Source organism: Lontra canadensis, unplaced genomic scaffold (genome assembly GCF_010015895.1).
Source record: "Lontra canadensis isolate GAN:19392208 unplaced genomic scaffold, GSC_riverotter_1.0 scaffold218, whole genome shotgun sequence".
Lineage (NCBI taxonomy): Eukaryota > Metazoa > Chordata > Mammalia > Carnivora > Mustelidae > Lontra > Lontra canadensis.
Window position 1 is genome coordinate 266916 of NW_022631212.1, and position 19568 is coordinate 286483.

The 19568-nt window shown below is 51.4% G+C and overlaps 1 protein-coding gene across 1 annotated transcript; it reads right to left on the minus strand.

Annotated features, from left to right (window-relative positions):
- Positions 1-396: 396 nt before the first annotated feature.
- HROB (homologous recombination factor with OB-fold) lies at positions 397-15257 on the minus strand. Its single transcript, XM_032849049.1, has 10 exons — positions 15219-15257; positions 14000-14050; positions 9610-10746; positions 8380-8463; positions 7153-7293; positions 6239-6347; positions 5966-6051; positions 5549-5674; positions 3557-3674; positions 397-1020 (listed from the first exon to the last, which is right to left on the minus strand). The coding sequence occupies exons 1-10, from the start codon at positions 15219-15221 to the stop codon at positions 929-931; spliced, it is 1947 nt and encodes a 648-aa protein (XP_032704940.1). The 5' UTR covers positions 15222-15257; the 3' UTR covers positions 397-928.
- Positions 15258-19568: the final 4311 nt, after the last annotated feature.

Genomic DNA, 19568 nt, shown 5'->3' on the forward strand with positions numbered 1-19568 from the left:
GCCAGGAGGAGCCTAAAGAGGCCCAGAGACTAAAGGGAATGTGGGATCCTGGAGCAGAAAAAGGACGACAGGGGAGCCACGTACATCTGAATAAGGCATGAAGGTCGGTTCATAGTAGTGTCCCAACAGCGGCTGGTCGGTTGTAAGCCATGTACATCCTAGTGTAAGAGGCTAATGACAGAGGACATTGTGTGTGGGGTATATAGGAACTCCCTGGATTATCTTTGCAATAATTCTGTCAATCTAAAACTGTCTCAAAGGAAAGTTTATGAAAAGAGAGTGAGAGAGGTAAGGAAAACGAGCAGCTTGGCTCTGTCCCGGCCAGGCACCGCCGTAGGCCAGGCGGGACAAGGAGCAGTGGGGGTGGAAAGGAGAGGGGGAGGTGAGTGAAGCAGACTGCTGCTTTATTTCCGAACAAGACGCCAAAGCCTTGTCCCACCCCCGCACCTGGGAACCCTGAGCACAGGTGAGCTGGGCAGCTGCAGGCCTGGAGAGACAAAGCAGAGGAAGGTCTGAGTGTGTTCCTCCTCTAACCAGAGGGATGGGTCACCACAACTGTGGTGTGACTCTTCAGCTGTCCAGGGAATAGGGAGTAAAGGGATCAGGGTCCTCGAAAGTCAAGGTGAAGCAGGAGGGGGACACACCTTCCCTGTTGGCAGGAGGAGAAGGGATGGTGGCATCCAAGAGCTTGGAGGACAGTAGAGCAGAAGGGCCATCCTTGGGGCTGGGTTCTAGAATGCCAAAGGAAGACCCAAAGTGACAGCAGTGCAGAATCTGAGGGATGAGGGTGTTCCTGGGAAGGCGTCCAGGATGGGGGCAACCACAGTCCTGAGCTTTGTTGGCTGTCCCATCATGCTGGGCTTGCTCTCTCCCTGGGACCCAATCAGACACAAGCAGAGGCTCGCCTGGGTGCTGAGAGGCTGCCTGCTCATGGCGGGGGCGCTGCCTTGGGGCAGTCCCAACTGCTGGTCCCACAGAAGAAGTCCTCAGGGAGCTCACTGAGGAGTCCATCCAGGTCATCTGCAGGGGGACATGGAGAGGGTAGACGGACTTAGTGACGACGTTAGGGTTCCATGGGACTCGGGTCCCAAGCTCCTACCTCTCAGGGGGTTCTGGACCTGGCTGCACAGTTGGGGAGTTCCCTCCCCCTGGGCAGTGGTGACTGGGCCTGAGGCTGGTCGGACTCCCGGCTTCCCTCTGCTTCCCACACATGCACACATCACAAGAGACAAGGACAAAATGCCTGGGCCTTTCTGTCAAGAAAGACGCTCCCCTTGGCCTTGAGGATGGCCCTCTTTCCATCCAGAGGCACAGTGCTTGACCAGAGAGGCTGCAGAGGTCCGCCAGCGCAACCCGCTCATTGGATGGAGGAAGGCAAAAGGCCAGAAAAAGCCATCAAACGCATTCAGAATCACGGCATTCGGGAATCCCATTTCTCACCTGAAGAGCGTGAGACATGGGCCCCTTCCCCTGTGGGCCTTCCTGGGCGTGTGGAATGAAAGCAACTCTCCCTGACTGCAGTTTGCAGCTGCAAGCTTGTGTCTGAGAACTTGGAAGCCACCTATCTCAGTCATCCCTGCCGGGATTATCCCAGTTAACAACAGCAGCTACCGCTCGCTGAGCCAGTGCTCCTGGCCATACCTGCTATACTCATCCCTTTCCGAACTCACAAAGCCCTTTGGAGGGTGTGGTTCCTCTTTACCATCCCCGCTTTGAGAGAATGGAGTTTAAAGCGGTCAGGCAACTGGTGGTGAGCGTCCTCAAGCTCCATCTGAGGCCAGAAGCACACAGCTCCCAACCAGGAAGCTAAGGTGTGATGGATGGGCTCAGGCAGCCCACGGGGTCAGAACTGGACACCACACCTGCAGAGGCTAGCTTCCGGCCTGGCACAGAGCTCCTGACAACCACACTGCTCAAAGAAGTCCGCTTGCTGGCATTCAAAAAAATTTTTTTTTGGTAGGACTTTTTTTTTTTTTTTTAAGATTTTATTTATTTATTTGACAGACAGAGATCACATGTAGGCAGCGAGGCAGGTGGGGGGGGCAGAGGCTTTAACCCACTGAGCCACCCAGGTGCCCCTAGCATTCAAAATTTAATTAAGGTTCCTGGCACTGTACTTAGGGAAGTGAGACTGGAATTTGATTGTAACAACAAAAGGTGATGGGGCGTCTGGGTGGGGGTCGGTCGGTTGGGCGGCCGATTCTTGATTCTCGCTCCGGTCATGATCTTGGGGTCCTGGGGTGGAGCCACACATCTGGCCCTGCGCTCAGCCAGGACTCTGCTTGCGATTCTCTCTCTTCCATTCCCTTTGCTCCTCCCCCACCTCAAATGAATAAATACATCTTAAAAAATAAGAATAAAAAAAGGTGTCCCTCACTCGTTACACTATGACTGTTCGGGGAAACTTGATGTTAAATGAAGGGCAATGAGCAGACTGTGTGGGCCTAGGAAACTGGGAACCAGAGTAAAAACTAGTGTTGGTGGGGGTGCCTGGGTGGCTCAGTGGGTTAAGCCTCTGCCTTCGGCTCGGGTCATGATCCCAGAGACCTGGGATCGAGTCCCACATCAGGCTCTCTGTTCCGCGGAGAGCCTGCTTCCTCCTCTCTCTCTGCCTGCCTCTCTACTTACTTGTGAGCTCTGTCAAATAAATAAATAAAATCTTAAAAAAAAAAAAAGAACTAGTGTTGGTTGTCTCCCAGCTCTGTTCAGCCACGGCTAGTAGCTGCCTGCTTGGCAAGTCTGTCCCTACAATGGAGATGTGACACCAGCCACAATATTCTACAGATGACTCTCCTCACTTATTTCATGAGCTCTAGTAACCTCCTGATGATGGTTTGGCTTGTCAACCAGCTTACTTATAAGGAACGAGTGCAACATCTCAGGGAAGATTCTAGCATAAGGGGTAGATACCTTTTCGTAGGCTATAAGTAAATCGGCTTATGTGGTTTATCCATTAGTCCAATGTGAATTTGATTAATGTGAGACGCTTACCCATAATCCCATGAATTTTGGGGCTGGACAGGGTTGAATTTATGGAATCCAAAAGCTAAGGCTCACACTTGAACCGTGTACGCTCCACGTGGGTGATGCTCCCTCCCGAGGAACAAGCTAGTCATACCCTGACAGGTCTGTGTTTGGGCTTCTCAGGTCTGTTTCTTGGTGCCACCCTAACCCCATGGATGTCTGACTCCTCAGCCCTGCCTGCAGGATCTCTGAGCTTAGTCAGAATGGGGAAATCAGCCCCCAGAAGACTCAAGGTGTGGCACAGGGGTGGTGCCCGTCCATCCCCTCCTTGTGGGTAACCACATGGCCTGGAAAAGGGGAGACCCGTGGATCCCACTGTATTTGTTTATGTAGCCCCAATCACACTGCTATAGTTAGTTTGTGGCCTACAGCCTTGCCAAAAAAGATACCACATCTGATTTCTGGAAGATTCTGTAAGACCCAAAGATTCACAGAAGGAGGGAAAAGATGTAGCCAGATTCTCCTGGCTGTGCTATCCAAGAGGAAATAGAAGGAGAACCGCTTTTGCTTCTGGGTAGGCTGACTGCCTTACCTGCTTCTGGGAGCTCTTCCTCAGGGGATGCCCCTGACTCTGCGTTCAGTGCTGTTCTGAAGCCTTTTCCAGACTTTGCAGTCTCATGATGGGGGCTGCCAGGGAAGATTCCCGGGTTCTGGGGACAGAAGGCCTGGTTACTAATGTCTGTGCCCCCGACATCCCTCTGGATAGTTCCATGCCACCCAGACAACCTCAAAAGAATAGGTAGGGGCTCAGGAAAGACACGACAGAGGAGTGTGGAAGGGGCCAGTCATCCAGGGGAGGGAGCTGAAATACCAAACACCCCAAAAAGCAAGTAATTAAAAACACAAAAAACTTTTTTGGGCCATTTTCTTTCCTAATTCTGTTGGTATCTGGTGTTTTAGGAAATCTGTATATACCGGGAACAGAGTGAAGAGGCCATTCAGAAATATGTTAAAGATTTGGCCTGGGGTTAAAAACGAGCTTTTAGGGGGTGCCTGGGTGGCTCAGTCATTAAGCTTCTGCCTTTGGCGTGGGTCATGATCCCAGGGTTCTGGGATCGAACCCCACATCGGGCTTCTTGCTCAGCAGGAAGCCTGCTTTCCCTTTCCCACTTGCCCTGCTTGTGTTCCTGCCCTCACTGTCTCTCTGTCAAATAAATAAATAAAATCTTAAAAAAAAAAAAAAAAGATGAGCTTTTAGGGGTTGGGAGATTGAGCCCCATGTCACGCTCATGCACTGGGTGTGGAACCTGCTTAAGATTCTCTCTTTCTCTCTTTCCCTCACTAAACGGAGCAACAACAACAAACACCAAAAAAACCTTTTAAGAATCTGCACACTAGCTAATATACAGGTAGGTAACGGAAATTAGTAATTAAGCTATTTTTTTAAAAGAATATAAGCTTTTTATTCTTTTTTAATTTAATTAATTAATTAATTAATTATTGACAGAGAGAAAGAGATCACAAGTAGGCAGAGAAGCAGGCAGAGAGAGAGGGGGAAGCAGGCTCCGCGCTGAGCAGAGAGCCTGATGCAGGGTTGCGGGGCTCGATCCCAGGACCCTGAGATCATGACCTGAGCTGAAGGCAGAGGCTTAACCCACTGAGCCACTTAGGCACCCCAGTAATTAAGCTATTGACCATCATTTGCCGTAGGGAATGGGAAAGGAGAAGAGTAAATTTTATGTTTTGCTTTATTCTGTACCATTTCAATTTTTGTCAATGTTAATGGGTAACTTGACATTTAAAAGAAAAAGAAGGATGAGGTTTTGGGAGTGGGTTGATTTTGAGAAAATGTGGAAGGTTAAGGGGAAAGATGAGGGAAATGGGAAGTAGCCTCACCGAGGGAAAGGTGTAACTTGAGTAGAAGTCATCAAGTCTAAAGCATTCGCTTTTTAGATGAAGCAACAGCAGGGGTGGGGATGGGACCCGTGCAAGGTCAAGTTACAAATTACCAGCAGAGTGGAGACAGGAGGTCTCCCCACCCCCAGGCCAGGCCCAACAACCCAGGACCCCAGGAAGGCAGGAGGTGGACACAGAGGGGACACCATGCTCCGAGTTAAGGGCCAGCTCTGCACTCTTAACCTGGAGTGGAGCTGCCTGGAACCCCAGTCTCCCTTAGTTCCCAAAGGGGGGGTGTCTCCTCCTGAGTTCTGTGTGGGTGCCCCCCCCGCCAACCAGTGGAGGTGGAGACCAGGAGGGCAGATGCAGAGCAAGGGCTGGCTCACATGACAGGCCGTGCGCAGCTCCCTGCTCTGCACCCTGCCGCCTGTAGCAGATCTGACCCTGAGTCACTTACTGAGGGCTCACCACCCCCCACCTGGGAAACCCACAGTCTCCTTAGTTCTCAGGTGACTCCATCCTCCCCGGTGCTCAAGCCCGCCATCAGATCACCAAGTAGCCAGCTGCTCTAGGTCCTGTTACTGTGCCGTCTGGCAGGCGGGGGCCCTGGGAACAGAAGGATGCGGCACCGTCTCCAGAGGCATCTCCAGAGGCCCTGTCAGTCCCCATTCCATCCTGCTCCTCTTACCTTGGGGAAGGGCTGAGATGGCTTGAGGAAGCTCCCATCCCCGGAATCTGGGCTGTAAACACGGACCAGGTTGTTGGGTGTCACATTGAGGTAGTGATTCCGGAGCGAAGGAGAGAACACTCCAACCTGGAGCCGGGGACGGGGGAAGGTCAGTGTCCTCGTGGAGCCCTAGACACTGTCAGATGCCACCCGGTCCCTGCCTGCGTCTCTCTTGCTGGCCTCGGCACCGGGGTCACACGGATGGTTTCGCCCCAGCCCTGGGACCAGAGCAGAACTGTGTACCACACCCTCTGTCCCTCACAGCAGCACCCCTCATCCCCACCCACCTCCGAAGGATGGGAGACAGGCCAACCCCTCAGGGACCTTCTTCAGAGCGGGAGGGTCGGAAAGCAGGTCCCTGTTTGGGGCACCCCTCACCTGCTTTAGCAGCAGCACCGAGCCAGGTTTCAGCTCACTCTGGCGGGTCTCGAGCAGCAGCCTGTGCACTGTGCCCCGCATCTCTCCTGCAAATACCACGTGGCCCATCAGGCTGGGTCAAGGGCAGCACAGGGACTGCTTTGGGCCCTGGCTGGGAAGTGGGCCGCTCACTGCCTCAATTTTCCCGTCTGCGGATGGAAAGGACGACTCTTCCTCATCCCCTGAACTCAGCGAAGGCCACTCATCAGACCTGCTCAGGGCCTGACTGCTCACCTGTGGGATCCTTGAAAACCACACTGGCGTCCATCACGCTCCGCCTCAGGGACTTGATCATCACGGCCATGTGGGGGACCTTGTTCCTAGGAAGCTGCTTTAGGGCTGCCTGGTTACGAGGAGAGGCATTTGCTGAGCAAGGGGCATCCCACCAGTGAGGTTCCCAAGTGGGCCAGGGCAACTGGAGTGGGGAGGGGGCGGGGAGGGGGGCCGAGGACAGACATGGTGATGATCTTCCTTTTGTGGAGGGCAGAAGGGCGGTCTGAAGGCCTCATCCTGTCTCTCTAGCAGACCTGAGGCTGGCAGGGCCTTCATTTATCACTACCCCCTGCTTCCTTTCTCCAGCATATGTGTATTTACACAGAGCTCCACCTCCACGGGCCATGGGCATGTGTCCTCAGATGAGGTGGGTACCTCTTGGGAGCTTGAAGGGTAGCTGTGTGCTCACCCCATCTCATCCAGGGCCTGGACACGCAGAGACATACCCATACACCACTTTCACCTTCCACCTGTGCCCAGTAGTAGTGAAATGCTGGGTGAGGAGAAGATACAACCAAAGGGACTCCATGTAGCTGCTTGGAGATAGGCCTAGGGTAAGAGGGAGCAAAACGACAGCCCCCTTTCCTAAGGTGGAGGAGGACAGCAGGTTGGTAGAAAGGGTAGAAATGGTCTTTTCTTGGGGTGCCTGGGTGGCTCATTCGTTAAGCGTCTGCCTTGGGCTCAGGTCATGATCCCAGGGTCCTGGAATTAGGCACCGCACTGGGCTCCCTGCTCAGCGGTAAGCCTGTTTTTTCCCTTTCTGCTCCCCCTGCTCTTGCTGTCTCTCTCGTTGTCAAATAAATAAATAAAATCTTTAAAAAAAGAAAGGAAAAGAAATGGTCTTTCTTGCACAGCTCAGCACCCAGTATCCTTACCTTCCGCAGCACCATGACAATGCTATAGGCACAGAGGAAGCAGGTGGGGTCTCTCTCGTCTAGGCCCAGAGCAGACTTCATGGCCAGCCACGGCCCTCGCCCAAAGTCCTCCTCTGCTGATGCCTGGGAACTAGTAACAATCTGGTACCACAGAGCAGAGGGGGCCTGTGTGAGTGGATCCACTCACTTCTGACCTTGACTGAGACAGGATGGGGGGCTGGGAGGGAAGGGCGAATTCCCTGTAGCATGGTAACCAGTCTCTTCCTCTCCCACGTCACAAAATGATATGAGAGATTTTGCTGCATAGCATATCTTTCACTAAGCAGCAATACCAAAGGTTTATTTTATTTTATTTTATTTTATATCAGGTCCTAACTTTGGTTGCACTGAAGCCAAAGGCTATGTCACTTGTGTAATAGACTCGAGAAGTATTGGGACCGTGGAGCCCCCGCCCTCACACTGACAGGCTTCCAGAGTTTCTTAGCCATTTTGAAACCAGTCACATTTTACTTGGGATGCCTCTGGCTTAACTACTAACCTTCTTACATTAAAAAATGTTTGGGGCACCTGGGTGGCTCAGTTGGTTGAGCGTCTGACTCTTGATTTCTGCTCGGGTTGTGGGACTAAGCCCAGCGCTGGGCTCTGCACTCAGTGAAGAGTCTGCTAGTCCCTCTCCCTCTACCCTCCCCCAAATAAATAAATAAAAAATCTTTAAAAAAGAAAAGCTTTGTAACCGGATGGACCTGTGGATGGGCAGCAAAGAGAATTAAAAGCAAAAGTGGGTCTGAGGGTAGATCAGGTCAACCAGAACCCCGGTGAGGAGGGAAGATGGGTCTCACCCACCCAAAAGGAACCCACTGGAGGCCAGACGAAGGCAGATCCTTCCCAGCTCAATTCCCAGAAACCTGCTGAGGAGGGGTTCCCGAGACACAATTTCCTAATACTTGTGACACTGCCCTCCCCTGAGGGAAGATGGGAGTTAGCTGGACCTTCTTTCTTAGGTGAGAAAGACTGGACGTGTGACATCGGTCGACATCAGGATAGGCTTCATCTTCGGCCAGTAAAACCACCACATCCCCAAATGGCCTTCCCCATGTACCTCTGGTGCGGGAGCCCCGGAAAAGGCCTAGTATCCCAGACTCCGCTTCTCAACTCCTGAAACCCACAGGGGTGTCCCTCACCGTTAAACGATGCCCAGAAAGCCAGCAAAGTCATGGAACTAGTTACCTCTGTCCGGAATTTAGCCAGAGCACCATGAGTCGGAGTCTGGGGCGTGGAAACCATGATCTCCTCCAGATGCTTTCCGCTGAGCTACAAGGGGAGAGAGAACGGGAAGGCGAGAGCACGCGCGGCAGCTGTTACTCACAAGTACAGCTTCTTGTCTGGGTTACATAATGAGTTCAGGAAACTATCGGGGACAATTAACACATATCACAGCTCTCCTAACGAAGTCTCAGGAGCCTTGCTGGCAGCTCAAAAAAGATGCTTTGGGGATTGTTTGGGGAATGTGAGGAAGCTGGAGCTGGCCCAGGAGCAAAACCCAGGGCTTCCTGAAGGAGCCAATGACCCGGATAGGGAGGCCTGGGATAGGCACAGAGGCAGCTTTCCTCAAGTCCCTTCTCAGGGACCTAACCCTTCCCCACAGGGATCCAGCCCAGGAGGAATGTGGATGGCCTCCTTGGATTTCCCTTAGAGTGCCAGCGAAGGGCAAGGAACAGGCAGAAATGATTTGAACCAGCCTTAAAATGAGAGGAAAGGAGTGCACCAATCACACTAGACCAGACGCTCAGGGTCCCATTATCTGGGATCTGATCCAAGATGGTTTGACAGAAACTGTCCCTCCACCACCACTGACTCCAAACGGTCGGCACAGCACAGCTTCCCCCTGCTGACCCCACACACCCGCCGCAGTGGCCCGTTCCGTGTACCTCTGACAGCATCCTGCCCTTCTGCCTCTGGGCCTTTGCATCTTCTCTTCCCTGTCTTCCCACTGCTGAGATGTCTCCCAGAGCACAGCTTTCCTACACGCACCTGTCCATCTACCTCCTACCTGACCCTCCAAAGCCCACTCAGTCACCCCAAGGAACCCAGAGTCTCCGCAGCACCCAGGGACACTCTGCATTTTACGTTTCACCGCTTGTTTGCATCTGCTGCTTCTGCTGTGCTGTGGACAACTTGGGATGGGAGCCATGCCCATCTTAACCTTCGTGTTCTCAGCTCCAAATTAGCAAATATAAGTGAGTGGCTCTTACTGCCCCAGTGCTAGCAAACAGTAGGTGCTCAACAAAGGAAAGGTGTGAGGTTCTCAGAGCCCGGAGCGCCTCTCTCACCTGCGGTATTCAGTTCTTCCTTCCCACTTCTTTTAACTTCTTCCGAAGCTCTGGAAACCCTCTCTCCACACTTCATTCCCTCCTCCGCCACCCCCCACCCCCCATGTCTGGGACAACTGTCCCTCACCTGGTGAGGCAGGACCCCGGCTGGGCCAGGGAAGCGCCGTGTTTTGGGGCTGGCAGGCTGCTGGGGTGTCCGGTGGGCGGCAGTGACCAGCCGCACCAAGTGGTTGGTGACGATGGGCGTCTGCAGAGCTGTCTGGGGAACCGGGGAGGAATGGGTGCTCTTTGGGGTGCTGAGAGGACACCTGACAGAAGACACTGGTGCTCTGGGTCGTAAGGGGCTCTGAGGAAACGATCCGGAGATAGTCCTTGAGGGAGTAGAGCACATGGAGTTGGAAGTCCGTGGTCCGGGAAAATGAGATTTGCCAGGTATGGAGGCGTCTGGACACTGGAATGAGTGACCAGGGAAACGGTTTTGAGGGCAGCTCTGAATAGGCCTGCCAGCTGCTTGGGGAGGCTGTGGTGCCTGAAGAAGGGCGCCCCCCCGACAGGCTTCCCAGCGAGGCTGCTGAACAGGAATGGGAAGGTCACTGGTGGCAGCCGATCTTGCATGGGGCTCTGGAGTCCTGCAGTGGACAACAGGCTCTGGAGGCTCACCATGGGCTGACAGGACACTAGTCATGCTGGGGGCAGGCACGGGCCCCTTCAGGCAAGACCCACTCAGCTCAGTGACCCGTGCCTTTTTAGCCACCGCTGAGTCCTCCTGATGCCAGGTGGCCAAGATTCCTGGGGCCTCACTGCTGCCTCCAAGGTCCAGGTCCATGCTTGCGAGGATCTTATCAAATTCATCTTGTTCAGGCCCCTCGAAGCCCCCAGTTACCGGCTGCTGGCTCTCAAACCCGAGCAGGGGGTGGGAGGCAGAGGTCTGGTGTCTGGGTGGCACTTTGAGCACTTCCGCCAGTGCCACTCGTCTCTGATGGCCAGTCCAGCTGCTAGAAGTCGGGATAGGCCTTAGGGAGGCTGTTCCTACAGAAGGTGGACCCCTGATGGCTGCGGGCATGCTGGAGTTAGAAAGGCGGAGTCCCAGGGCTGATGGGCCCAAAGCCTCTGAAGGAGCAGTGGGGCCGGATGGCAGCTGCCCAGGAGACTGTGCCTGCCCGGAGTCCCGTGGGCTGGAAGAGGAAGGTCTCAGGCACCCAGCCTTCACAGGCCGGGAGCCAGCAAGCCGATTCTCTGCATCCTCCACGGCAGACAAGAAGTCCTACAAAGAAGCAAAGATGGTGGGTCTTGGCATCCAGACATCAAGAAACACTCTGCTTCTACTCTTGCAGGGATGCAGTAGGTACATGGAAGCAGATACATGGAAGCGGGAAACCAAGGCATGAAAGGCCATGGTGGGGTCTTTTACCACCTTTGACCTTGCCCATGAGCCCACTTCCAGACTTTTAAAAAAGATTTTACTATTATTTTTTAAAGTAATGTCTACATGCATTGTGGGACTCAAACTTGTGATCCCAAGATCGAGAGTCGCATGCTCCATGGAATGAGCCAGCCAGGCACCCCACCATCCCCAGACTTCTACCAGAACCATCCAGGGGCGCCTGGCTGGTTCAGTGGGTGGAGCATGCGACTCCTGATCTCGGGGTCGTGAGTTCAAGTCCCACATTGCATGTAGAGATTACTTAAAAATAAAATCTTTAGCACTGTATGTTAACTAACTGGAATTTATTTTATTTATTTTTTAAAGATTCCATTCATTTATTTGAGAGATAGAGAGCATGAGCTGGGGCGAGGGTGGGTAGAGAGAGATGCAGACTCCCTGCTGAGCCAGGAGACCAATGTGAGGCTCGATCCCAGGACTCCAGGATCACAACCCGAGCTGAGGGCAGACGCCTAACCAACTGAGCCACCCAGGCGCCCCACTAACTAGAACTTAAATAAAAATATGAAGAGGGGCGCCTGGGTGGCTCAGTCAGTTAAGCGACTAACTTGATTTCGGCTCAGGTCATGATCTCGGGGTTGTGAGATCGAGCCCTGCATTGGGCTCCAAACTCAGCACGGAGTCTGCTTGAGATTCCTTCTCTCTCCCTCTGCCCCTCCCCTCTCTAAAAATAAATAAACTAATTAATTAAAATTTTGCAGAAAAAAGTCTTAAAAAAAAAAAAAGAAACATTCTAAGGCTCAGTCTATAGGTAGCTTCTCTGGGGGGGTGGGGGAGCAGTGGTAGTCAGGGGAGCTGGCAGAAGCAAACATACCAGGGCACCAAGGAATCGAATCACCCAAGATTACACACCCATCTCAAGGAAATAAGTTTTCTGGTGTCCAGCCTGTGCAACAGGGGTCTCTCCAGCTGGTCATGCTGCCTGTCCTCAGCCCACTCCTCTCCCCCTGCCCCAAGACACACACACACAACCTTCAGAAGCCGGAGAGGCCTTGGATCCAGCAAAATAGGCAGAAGTTAAATATAGCTTTTCAGGCAGGTTAAATTAAGTATGGATTCCAGTTGGGAAGCAAGGTGAGATTGACACCTTTGAGAGCAACAGACCTGTTCTGAGGGTGTTTTTGAGTCAGAACTGCTGATTTAACTGACAGGAAGGTCCCCTCCACCCCCATCCTTTGGTGCTGCATTGGATTGTCTGGGCCAGAGAAGGGTTTTTCCCTGCTTTGTGTATTGTCAGGAGAATGGCATACCCCAGCGGGACTGCCATGGGGTTTAGCAATAACAATATTAGAATTACAGCAGCAATGAAATCCTGACAATCCTTTTCTCCTAAAGAGCTCACTCTTAGACATGATGTCATCTGCCTGAGGAAGGAGGAAAGGGGCTGGTCTTAGAACAGAAACTTGAACTGTCAGAGTCTTCACTCTTTTTTTTTTTTTTTTTTTTTTTTTAAGTAATCTCTATGCCTAACATGGGGCTCGAACTCAAGACCCCGGGATCAAGAGCCAACATGCTCCACCGAGCCAGCCAGGTACCCCAAAGACCTTCACTCTTAATCCCATTGCCAGCCCCGCAGTCCTCTCATCACCTGGTGAGACCCGAAAGGGACACTTAGCAGTCACTTTTTCAGCCTGTAATTACACATCTCCAAAGCTGAAAGACAAAGACAGGGACACATCTCCTCAACAAAGCTGGCAATTTTGAATTTTTTGTAAAAGCAAAATTCAAGTCCACAAGCGATGACAAAAACATCTTACTATTTGAAATGGCACTGGGGGCCAGGGACCACATACACATTTTACCGGAATTCTCTCAATGAATTTTCACAATGGTCCTAATAAGTGTTATTATTATTCCTGTTTTATGGATGCAGAAATGGAGACTCAGAAGTTAAATAACTTCACAGAACCAGGACTAGAACCCATATGTGTCCCTGTCACTATGTCTTGGGGCCTCAATGAATGAGACAAGCCAGAGACCGGTTTTTAAGAGGTCTGAGGAAGGTCTGTCTTCGCTTTCAAACCTTAGGTTCCAAAAGCCTCAAAGGAAGGGGAGTGCGGGCCTTGGGCTGCCAGAAGGGTCCCCGGTGCAGCTTTCATCACCAGACTAGGTACAAATGGGGCATCTTGACAAATTCTAAATTCGATTTTTAAAGCACAGTTCTGGGAGTCAAAAAGTAAGTTTGAAAGGTTTGTCATTGATAAAAGAAAGCAATTCTACTCTATAAATATAGTTTAGTATCTATGTACGTTTGCCTGGAATCAGGAGGCCAAGACCTCACCCTGGTTGTTGGTGTTGTGTTCTTAAACAGATTAATTTACCTCTTTTGCATTTTGCCTGCTTAAATCCTGCCTCTTTCTGAAAAGGGTTTCAGGTAGCGATTTTGGGCCTCCCAGACCAAACTATATCCTTTGGATCTGAGCGGGAAGAGAGCTGTGGGGAGTGCTAGCTAGTTCAGTGATCTCTGAATATACCCCGAGATTAAAAACAGCCCTGCCTGGGCCCATCCCCAGAAATTCCAATTTAATTGGTGTGTGGAAAGGCCTCAGCAGGGGTGATTCTGACGTGCCGGCTTCTAATATAGTCTAATCCCTCATCTTCTGAGCAAGAGGGAAGAGTATTTGAGGCAGAAGAACATTCCTCCTATTATAGAAGAGAAAACAGAAGGCCAGAGAATGAAGTAATTTGCCCTGGCTCATGTAGCGACTTGGTGACCCCAAGCCTCCTGCCATCCACTAACTGTGTTGTCTGTGGCTCTCCATAAACTTTCTTCCCACCTCAAGTATGTCATCATAAAGGTGAACTGAATCATTCACATGACACAGCTTCCAGGCAAGGGCCCTAGTAATTTAAAGGTATGTCAATTAGGCAGCTCACATCTCTTGTTTTTCTGTCTCTAAAACAGTTAAGTGGGTTGTTTACACGTCTCATCTTCTCTCAGCCTCTCACAGACAAAAAAGCTATACATGTCAAGTAAAAGGAGGCTGGGGCAGACTGCTTCGAAATGTTCTGGGTTTGGGTGTTGACAACTCAAGACATCCTCTGCTATCTCTGATCACCAACACTTCCTTACCTCATCTTCAAACTCCTCTTCCACAGTAAACAGCTTCTGCAAACTGCATGCCTGAAAGGAAAACAAAGCAATTGAGGTTGGAGTAGAGATACTGCTTACAAGTACATTCTGTCCTCACTACGCTTCTTTCCAATTCTAACAAGACCATCGGGTGTACTGTTTTTTTGTTTTTGTTTTTGTTTTTTTCCCCCTAGTGTTGAGGGAGGAATAAGGGACAGGAGGGAAGAGATGGGATTTACTTAAAGATTTAGAGGATTCAAAAATAAACAAACAAAAAAAGATTTAGAGGATTCAGGGGCGCCTGGGTGGCTCAGTGGGTTAAGCCTCTGCCTTTGGGCTCAGGTCATGATCCCGGGGTCCTGGGATAGAGCTCCACATCGGGCTCTCTGCTCAACAAGGAGCCTGCTTCCCCTTCTGCCTGCCTCTCTGCCCACTTGTGACCTCTGTCTGTCAAATAAATAAAATCTTAAAAAAAAAAAAAAGATTTAGAGGATTCGGAATCCTTTCTTGGAAAATAATCCACTCGGGTCCATCTGTATTCACCTTGGAAGAGGGAGGAAGAGGCAAGGGGAAGGCTTAAAAGGGCGCATGGGTCATTCTTTAGCCTGAGCACTGGGCACATGGGCTGAAGGATTTTGCAACATCCCAAAAAGTTGGCCTGGGGAACCTATGTGAAACGTCAGAGAGGCTACCATAAATCCAAGCATGCCCAGTACAGTGGCCTCGTTTCTGAAGCAAGTGGTTTCCTTCTACCTAATCCCATGCGCCAAAGCCAGCGTCCCAGGAGGGTTGGATGCCCCGGCCCAGAGTTCCTTCTTTCTAGGCAGCAGGGCTGCTGTGGGCAGTTCTTAGACCTGTGTCAAGCCCAGCGCGGCGGGCAGTGCCTACCCCCGCCTCCCGTTGCCAGAGCAGCAAGAGCCATAGTGAGACACACCCCCGCAACCCAGTGCCCAAGGATCAGGTGGTACCGGGTGGGGGGGGAGGGGGTCGGCTCTGGAGGCGTGACGTTCCGGCACACCGAGAGCCACGAGCAGTTCTCCAAGAAGAGAGGTAAGAACAGCAGGAGGGAAGCAGGCCCAGAGGGAGGTGCGTGGAGAGAACCTTCCCAGGGTCTCCAGGCAAGCCCTGACTAGAGCCCAGGTGTCCCGAGGCCACCAAGCTCTGACCCAAACCCTAACCCGGTTGTGCGGCAGTTCCACCGCCTGGGGCGCGGCATTACCATGGCGACGGCGGGCGGCCTCTGACCCCGGGCAGGGAGGGTGTTCAGCCGGGCAGGCCCCCCACTCGAGGGGTCGCCGGGGCCTCGGACTTGTCCCGGGCGGGACAGTCGGAGTCCGAACTTGCGGGGTCTCTGGTGCGAGGTCGGAAAGTCAAAACTCTGCGACTTGGGCGGGGGCCGAGAGGGGGTCGCCGGAAAGCCGGGGGCTGAAGCCTGTGGCTGCTTTCGAAGTGGCCGCCACTCCGGCGTCTCCGCCCTCTTAAAGGGGCGGGCCTATTTCTATCCCGCCGACGCAAAGACTCTTCTTCCTCTGTCTTCCGCCTCGGCCTTAAAGGGAAATGAGTGGGCTCTCGGTCGCCCCCCAGCGGCCCCTCGGGCCAGGTTGGTTGGTTCAACAGGAGTTCTGGGACCACAGGTTGGGAATCTTGGGTCCAGTTCCGCCCATCCTCTTCTACAGAGTTAAGCACACTGGGGACTGGGTCCTGGAACATAACTCTCATTTACATTAGAATCCGCCCCACTGGCTGTTTGTTCATCTATCCATCCATACTTGCAACACGTATATTAAGCAAAGATGTTCTTGGTCTTGTTCTTTTTAACCCTTAATATTTCAACTTAGATCTCAGATCTTCCCTGTCACCTCTCAAGTAACATCCCTCCCCCATCCAACATTCTGTTCCTTTCTCAGCGCTTTCCATAATTTATAACTGTCATGGTTTACATCTTTATTGTATGTCCTCCTCCCTAAAATATGAGCTCCTGGGGTTCAGCACAACAAACAAACAAACAAACAAAAATGAGCTCCATGAAGGCAGGGACTTTGTCTGGCTTGTTCAACTTTGTGTCCCCAGCACTTAGCACAAGTCTCAATAGAATTATTGGAGGAATTCTACAATGACTGCCGTGTATCTGGCATAGTACATAACACTGGGGATAGAGAAACTTAAGACTCCTTGTGCCCTCAGGTTCACAACTTAGGAAGACAAGTCAAAAGGTAGTCTAGGCTAGTTGTGCAGAGAGATGGGCAGGGATGCTGTGAGCTGGCAAAGCTAGCTTTCATGAGCCAGTCCTCAGTCCTCCCTCTGTTTTTCTTCTTGCTTGTCACTATAAGACTAGTTGGAGAAAGCCTAGGGCTGCATAGTTTTAAGGACTCAAACGACAGGAGGAAGGTAACTGACTCAAGTTCTTAATGATCTGATCTGAGCCAGCCTTGGATCTTCCCCAGGGTGGCCTTGACTGGCCTCTCCTCTGGGCAAGCATCATAGCTTCTTAGGGACCAGTTTACCTGTCCCACATCAGAATGGAAGCCAGAATGGTGATGGGAGATGGAAGCTGGACCCCTGCTAACTCTCACCCAAGTTAGAAATTCCCTCACAGCCTCTGTGCTTCTTCTGAGCTGGGGTGCAAAATCCCAAGTCTCCCACTTACAGACCTCCTCTTCCTAAGTGCAGCTCATTCTGCTCAGCTATGGATAGTCCTGGAGACCCACTGGGGTCTCCAGCCAGCTCCAGCTGAAGGGAGACCACAGAGCCCAAAAGACCAAGAAGGCTAAGAGCAACTCCTACCCACCCTGAAGTTTGTAGTTTCCAATTTTAACCACTAGCTGATTTTGTCTTCACAAAGATCCCATGAAGAATGGGGGGCCGGTATTATTTTACAGATTAGGAAACTGAGGCCCAGGAGGTAAGAGAGCCCATCAGAGCCACACAGTCCCTCAGTGGCAGATCTTCTAATGGGAAATCCTGTTTTCTCCTCCATCACTTTTCTAAGTTCAATGAATTTGACATCTAAGGCCCCCACCTCCTGTTAGAGCTTGGATGGGGGGTGGGGGAGGTGGTCAGAGCTAATGGAAAATGTGGACCTGAGACATTTTAGAGAGGAGCTGGCCGGACACAGTGAGGAGGTGGTCTGTGATTTTAGAGCTGGGAAGGACCCCCATGCTGAAGGGCCCCCTTTCCCCCAAATCAAACGTCTTCTCCCCAGTGCTGTCATCTTATGGTCAAGGCAAGAACTGGGTCTCTATGGTGATGGTGCCTATGTCCTCTTCTCCCTCCCCCCCTCTTTTTTTTTAAGATTTTATTCATTTATTTGGGAGAGAGAGAGAGAAAGAGAGAGAGAGAGAGAGAGCACACACAAGCAGAGGGGAGGGGCAGAGGGAGAGGGAGAAGCAGACTCCCTGATGAGCAGGGAGACCACCAAGGGTTTTGATCCCAGGACCCTGAGAACACGACCTGAGCCTGATCATGACCTGAGCCCACACTTAACTAACTGAACCACTCAGGCTCCCCTTCCTCTTCTTAGAAGAGAGGTTAATGTTAAACTCCAAGAACCAGGCTTGAGGATAATGGAAACTCAAGCCAAAAAGGAAGGGGTGGGTTCTGGAAAAGGGCAAAATGGGTGTCAGGACTCAGGCTGGAGGGCCACACTAGATGACACCAGATCCCCAGCTATGAAGTGGGGTACAAAGGAGAATAAGTGTAGTGAGGGGGCCTTTTTAAAAAAAGATTTTCTTTATTCTTTTGAGACAGAGAGAGAGCATGCACAAGGGGGGAGGGAGGGGCAGAGGTAGAGGGAGAAGCAGACTCCCCACTGAGGAGCCCAACACGGCTCAGGGAGCCCAACACGGGCCTCAGTCCCAGGACCCCAAGATCACGACCTGAGCCAAAGTCAGACGCTTAATGCAACTCAGCCACCCAGGTGCCCCATGATGGGGGTGGGGGGCCACAAAAGCACTCTGATTTAACTCATAATAATAGCAGCCAGTACTTCTTGAGTACTTTCTGTTCCAGACAAGGTTCTGGAACTTTCCACATATTGGCTCACTTAATCATTGTAACAAGCCTCAATATAGGTGTTAGGATCACTCCTGCTTCACAGAAGAGGAAAGGGTCAAGGTCCTTTCCCAGTTCATATAGGTAATAGGTGGTGGCGCTGAGATGATGAAGCCAGCTGTCTGATTCTAGCCTCCACAGGCTTAACCACCATGTTGTTTGGCCTGTTAGAATTCCAAGGAACTGGGTTCTTAACCTGGGGCTTCGGGGACTGTAAGTCCCCTATAATTATGTGCAAAAGATAGTTTGCCTATGCATAAATGCCTTGTTCTGAGAGAGAATCCAGGCTTTCATTACATTTTCATTGCCTTGCTCTTTCTCAGGACCAGGATAGATCCCAACTCCCCCATCCCTGTCTATCCCTCACCTTGTCCAGAGACCTTTCATTATACACCAGGCCTTACCAACTCCTGCCTGAGCTATGGTGGTAGCTTCCTGAATGTTCTCCCTAGTCCAAGGTGTCCTTGCTTCTATCCATTCTTTCTAACACGCAAATGGGATACTATTTCCCACCACAAAAATTTTTTAATTCCGCCAGTTACTGGGGGATGACGTATCAAATCCCCAGGGTCTGCATTGCCCTGGCATTTTCCTCCCTGCCCTAGCTAATCTCTCAATCTCTCAAACCAATCTCTCAATCAATACCAATCCATCTCCTTCACAGTCCTTCTTCACCCTCCCCGCCCCCCAAGGATGCCTCCTCAAAGAAGCCTTCCTTACTACCCCAGGAGGCCCAGCTTTACCTTCTCTTTGGTTCCCTACATTTGGGGCCTACTTTCACTGTAGCTTGGGTCTCTTGTGTGCCCTGTATTGTCTATAGGTTTCCCTCACACCTTCCACGGGACTTTGAACTCCTTCAGGGCAACAGCTGTGGCATTTCCTTTGTGACCAGTATTTAGCACAGGACTTGACACAAGGAAGACACTCAGCCGAGGGTTTGTTGAATGACTTAATGCCATTTCACAGGAGGGAATGTTAAAGAATCTGGGCAACTCCATGCTTATTTCCCAAAATCCCTGCAGTTGCTGGACAACAAGACTCACCTTCTTAGGTACAAAGGAGGGCACACCTTGAGTGTGCGTGTATGCATGCATATGCACGCCTATGCACATGTGTTTGGAGATAGCGTGCTGCATTGGCTATGAAGTCAGACAAATCTTGGTTTATATTTGACCCTGTCACTTGACGACGTTCCGTTGCCTCTCTGAAACTTAGCTGTCTCATCTATAAAAATGGAATAATACATCGCCCTTTGCAAGGCTGCTGTGAGATTAAATGAATTAATGCATTGACATGGCTAACTCCATGCCTGGCACGTTGGCAGGGGCTCAGCAATGTGGGTTCCCTCCCCCCACAACTTGAGTTTGCGAACACAAGCTGAGATTCGTTATGAGAGCCACATGGTTTGAGTTTGTATCTATTTCAGCATATTTGCAAGTGCATTTTGCCCTAATTTGTGTTTTTGTTGTATGAGCCCTTGTATGTGAATCAGTGATGATGACGTGTGTTTATGTGTTTG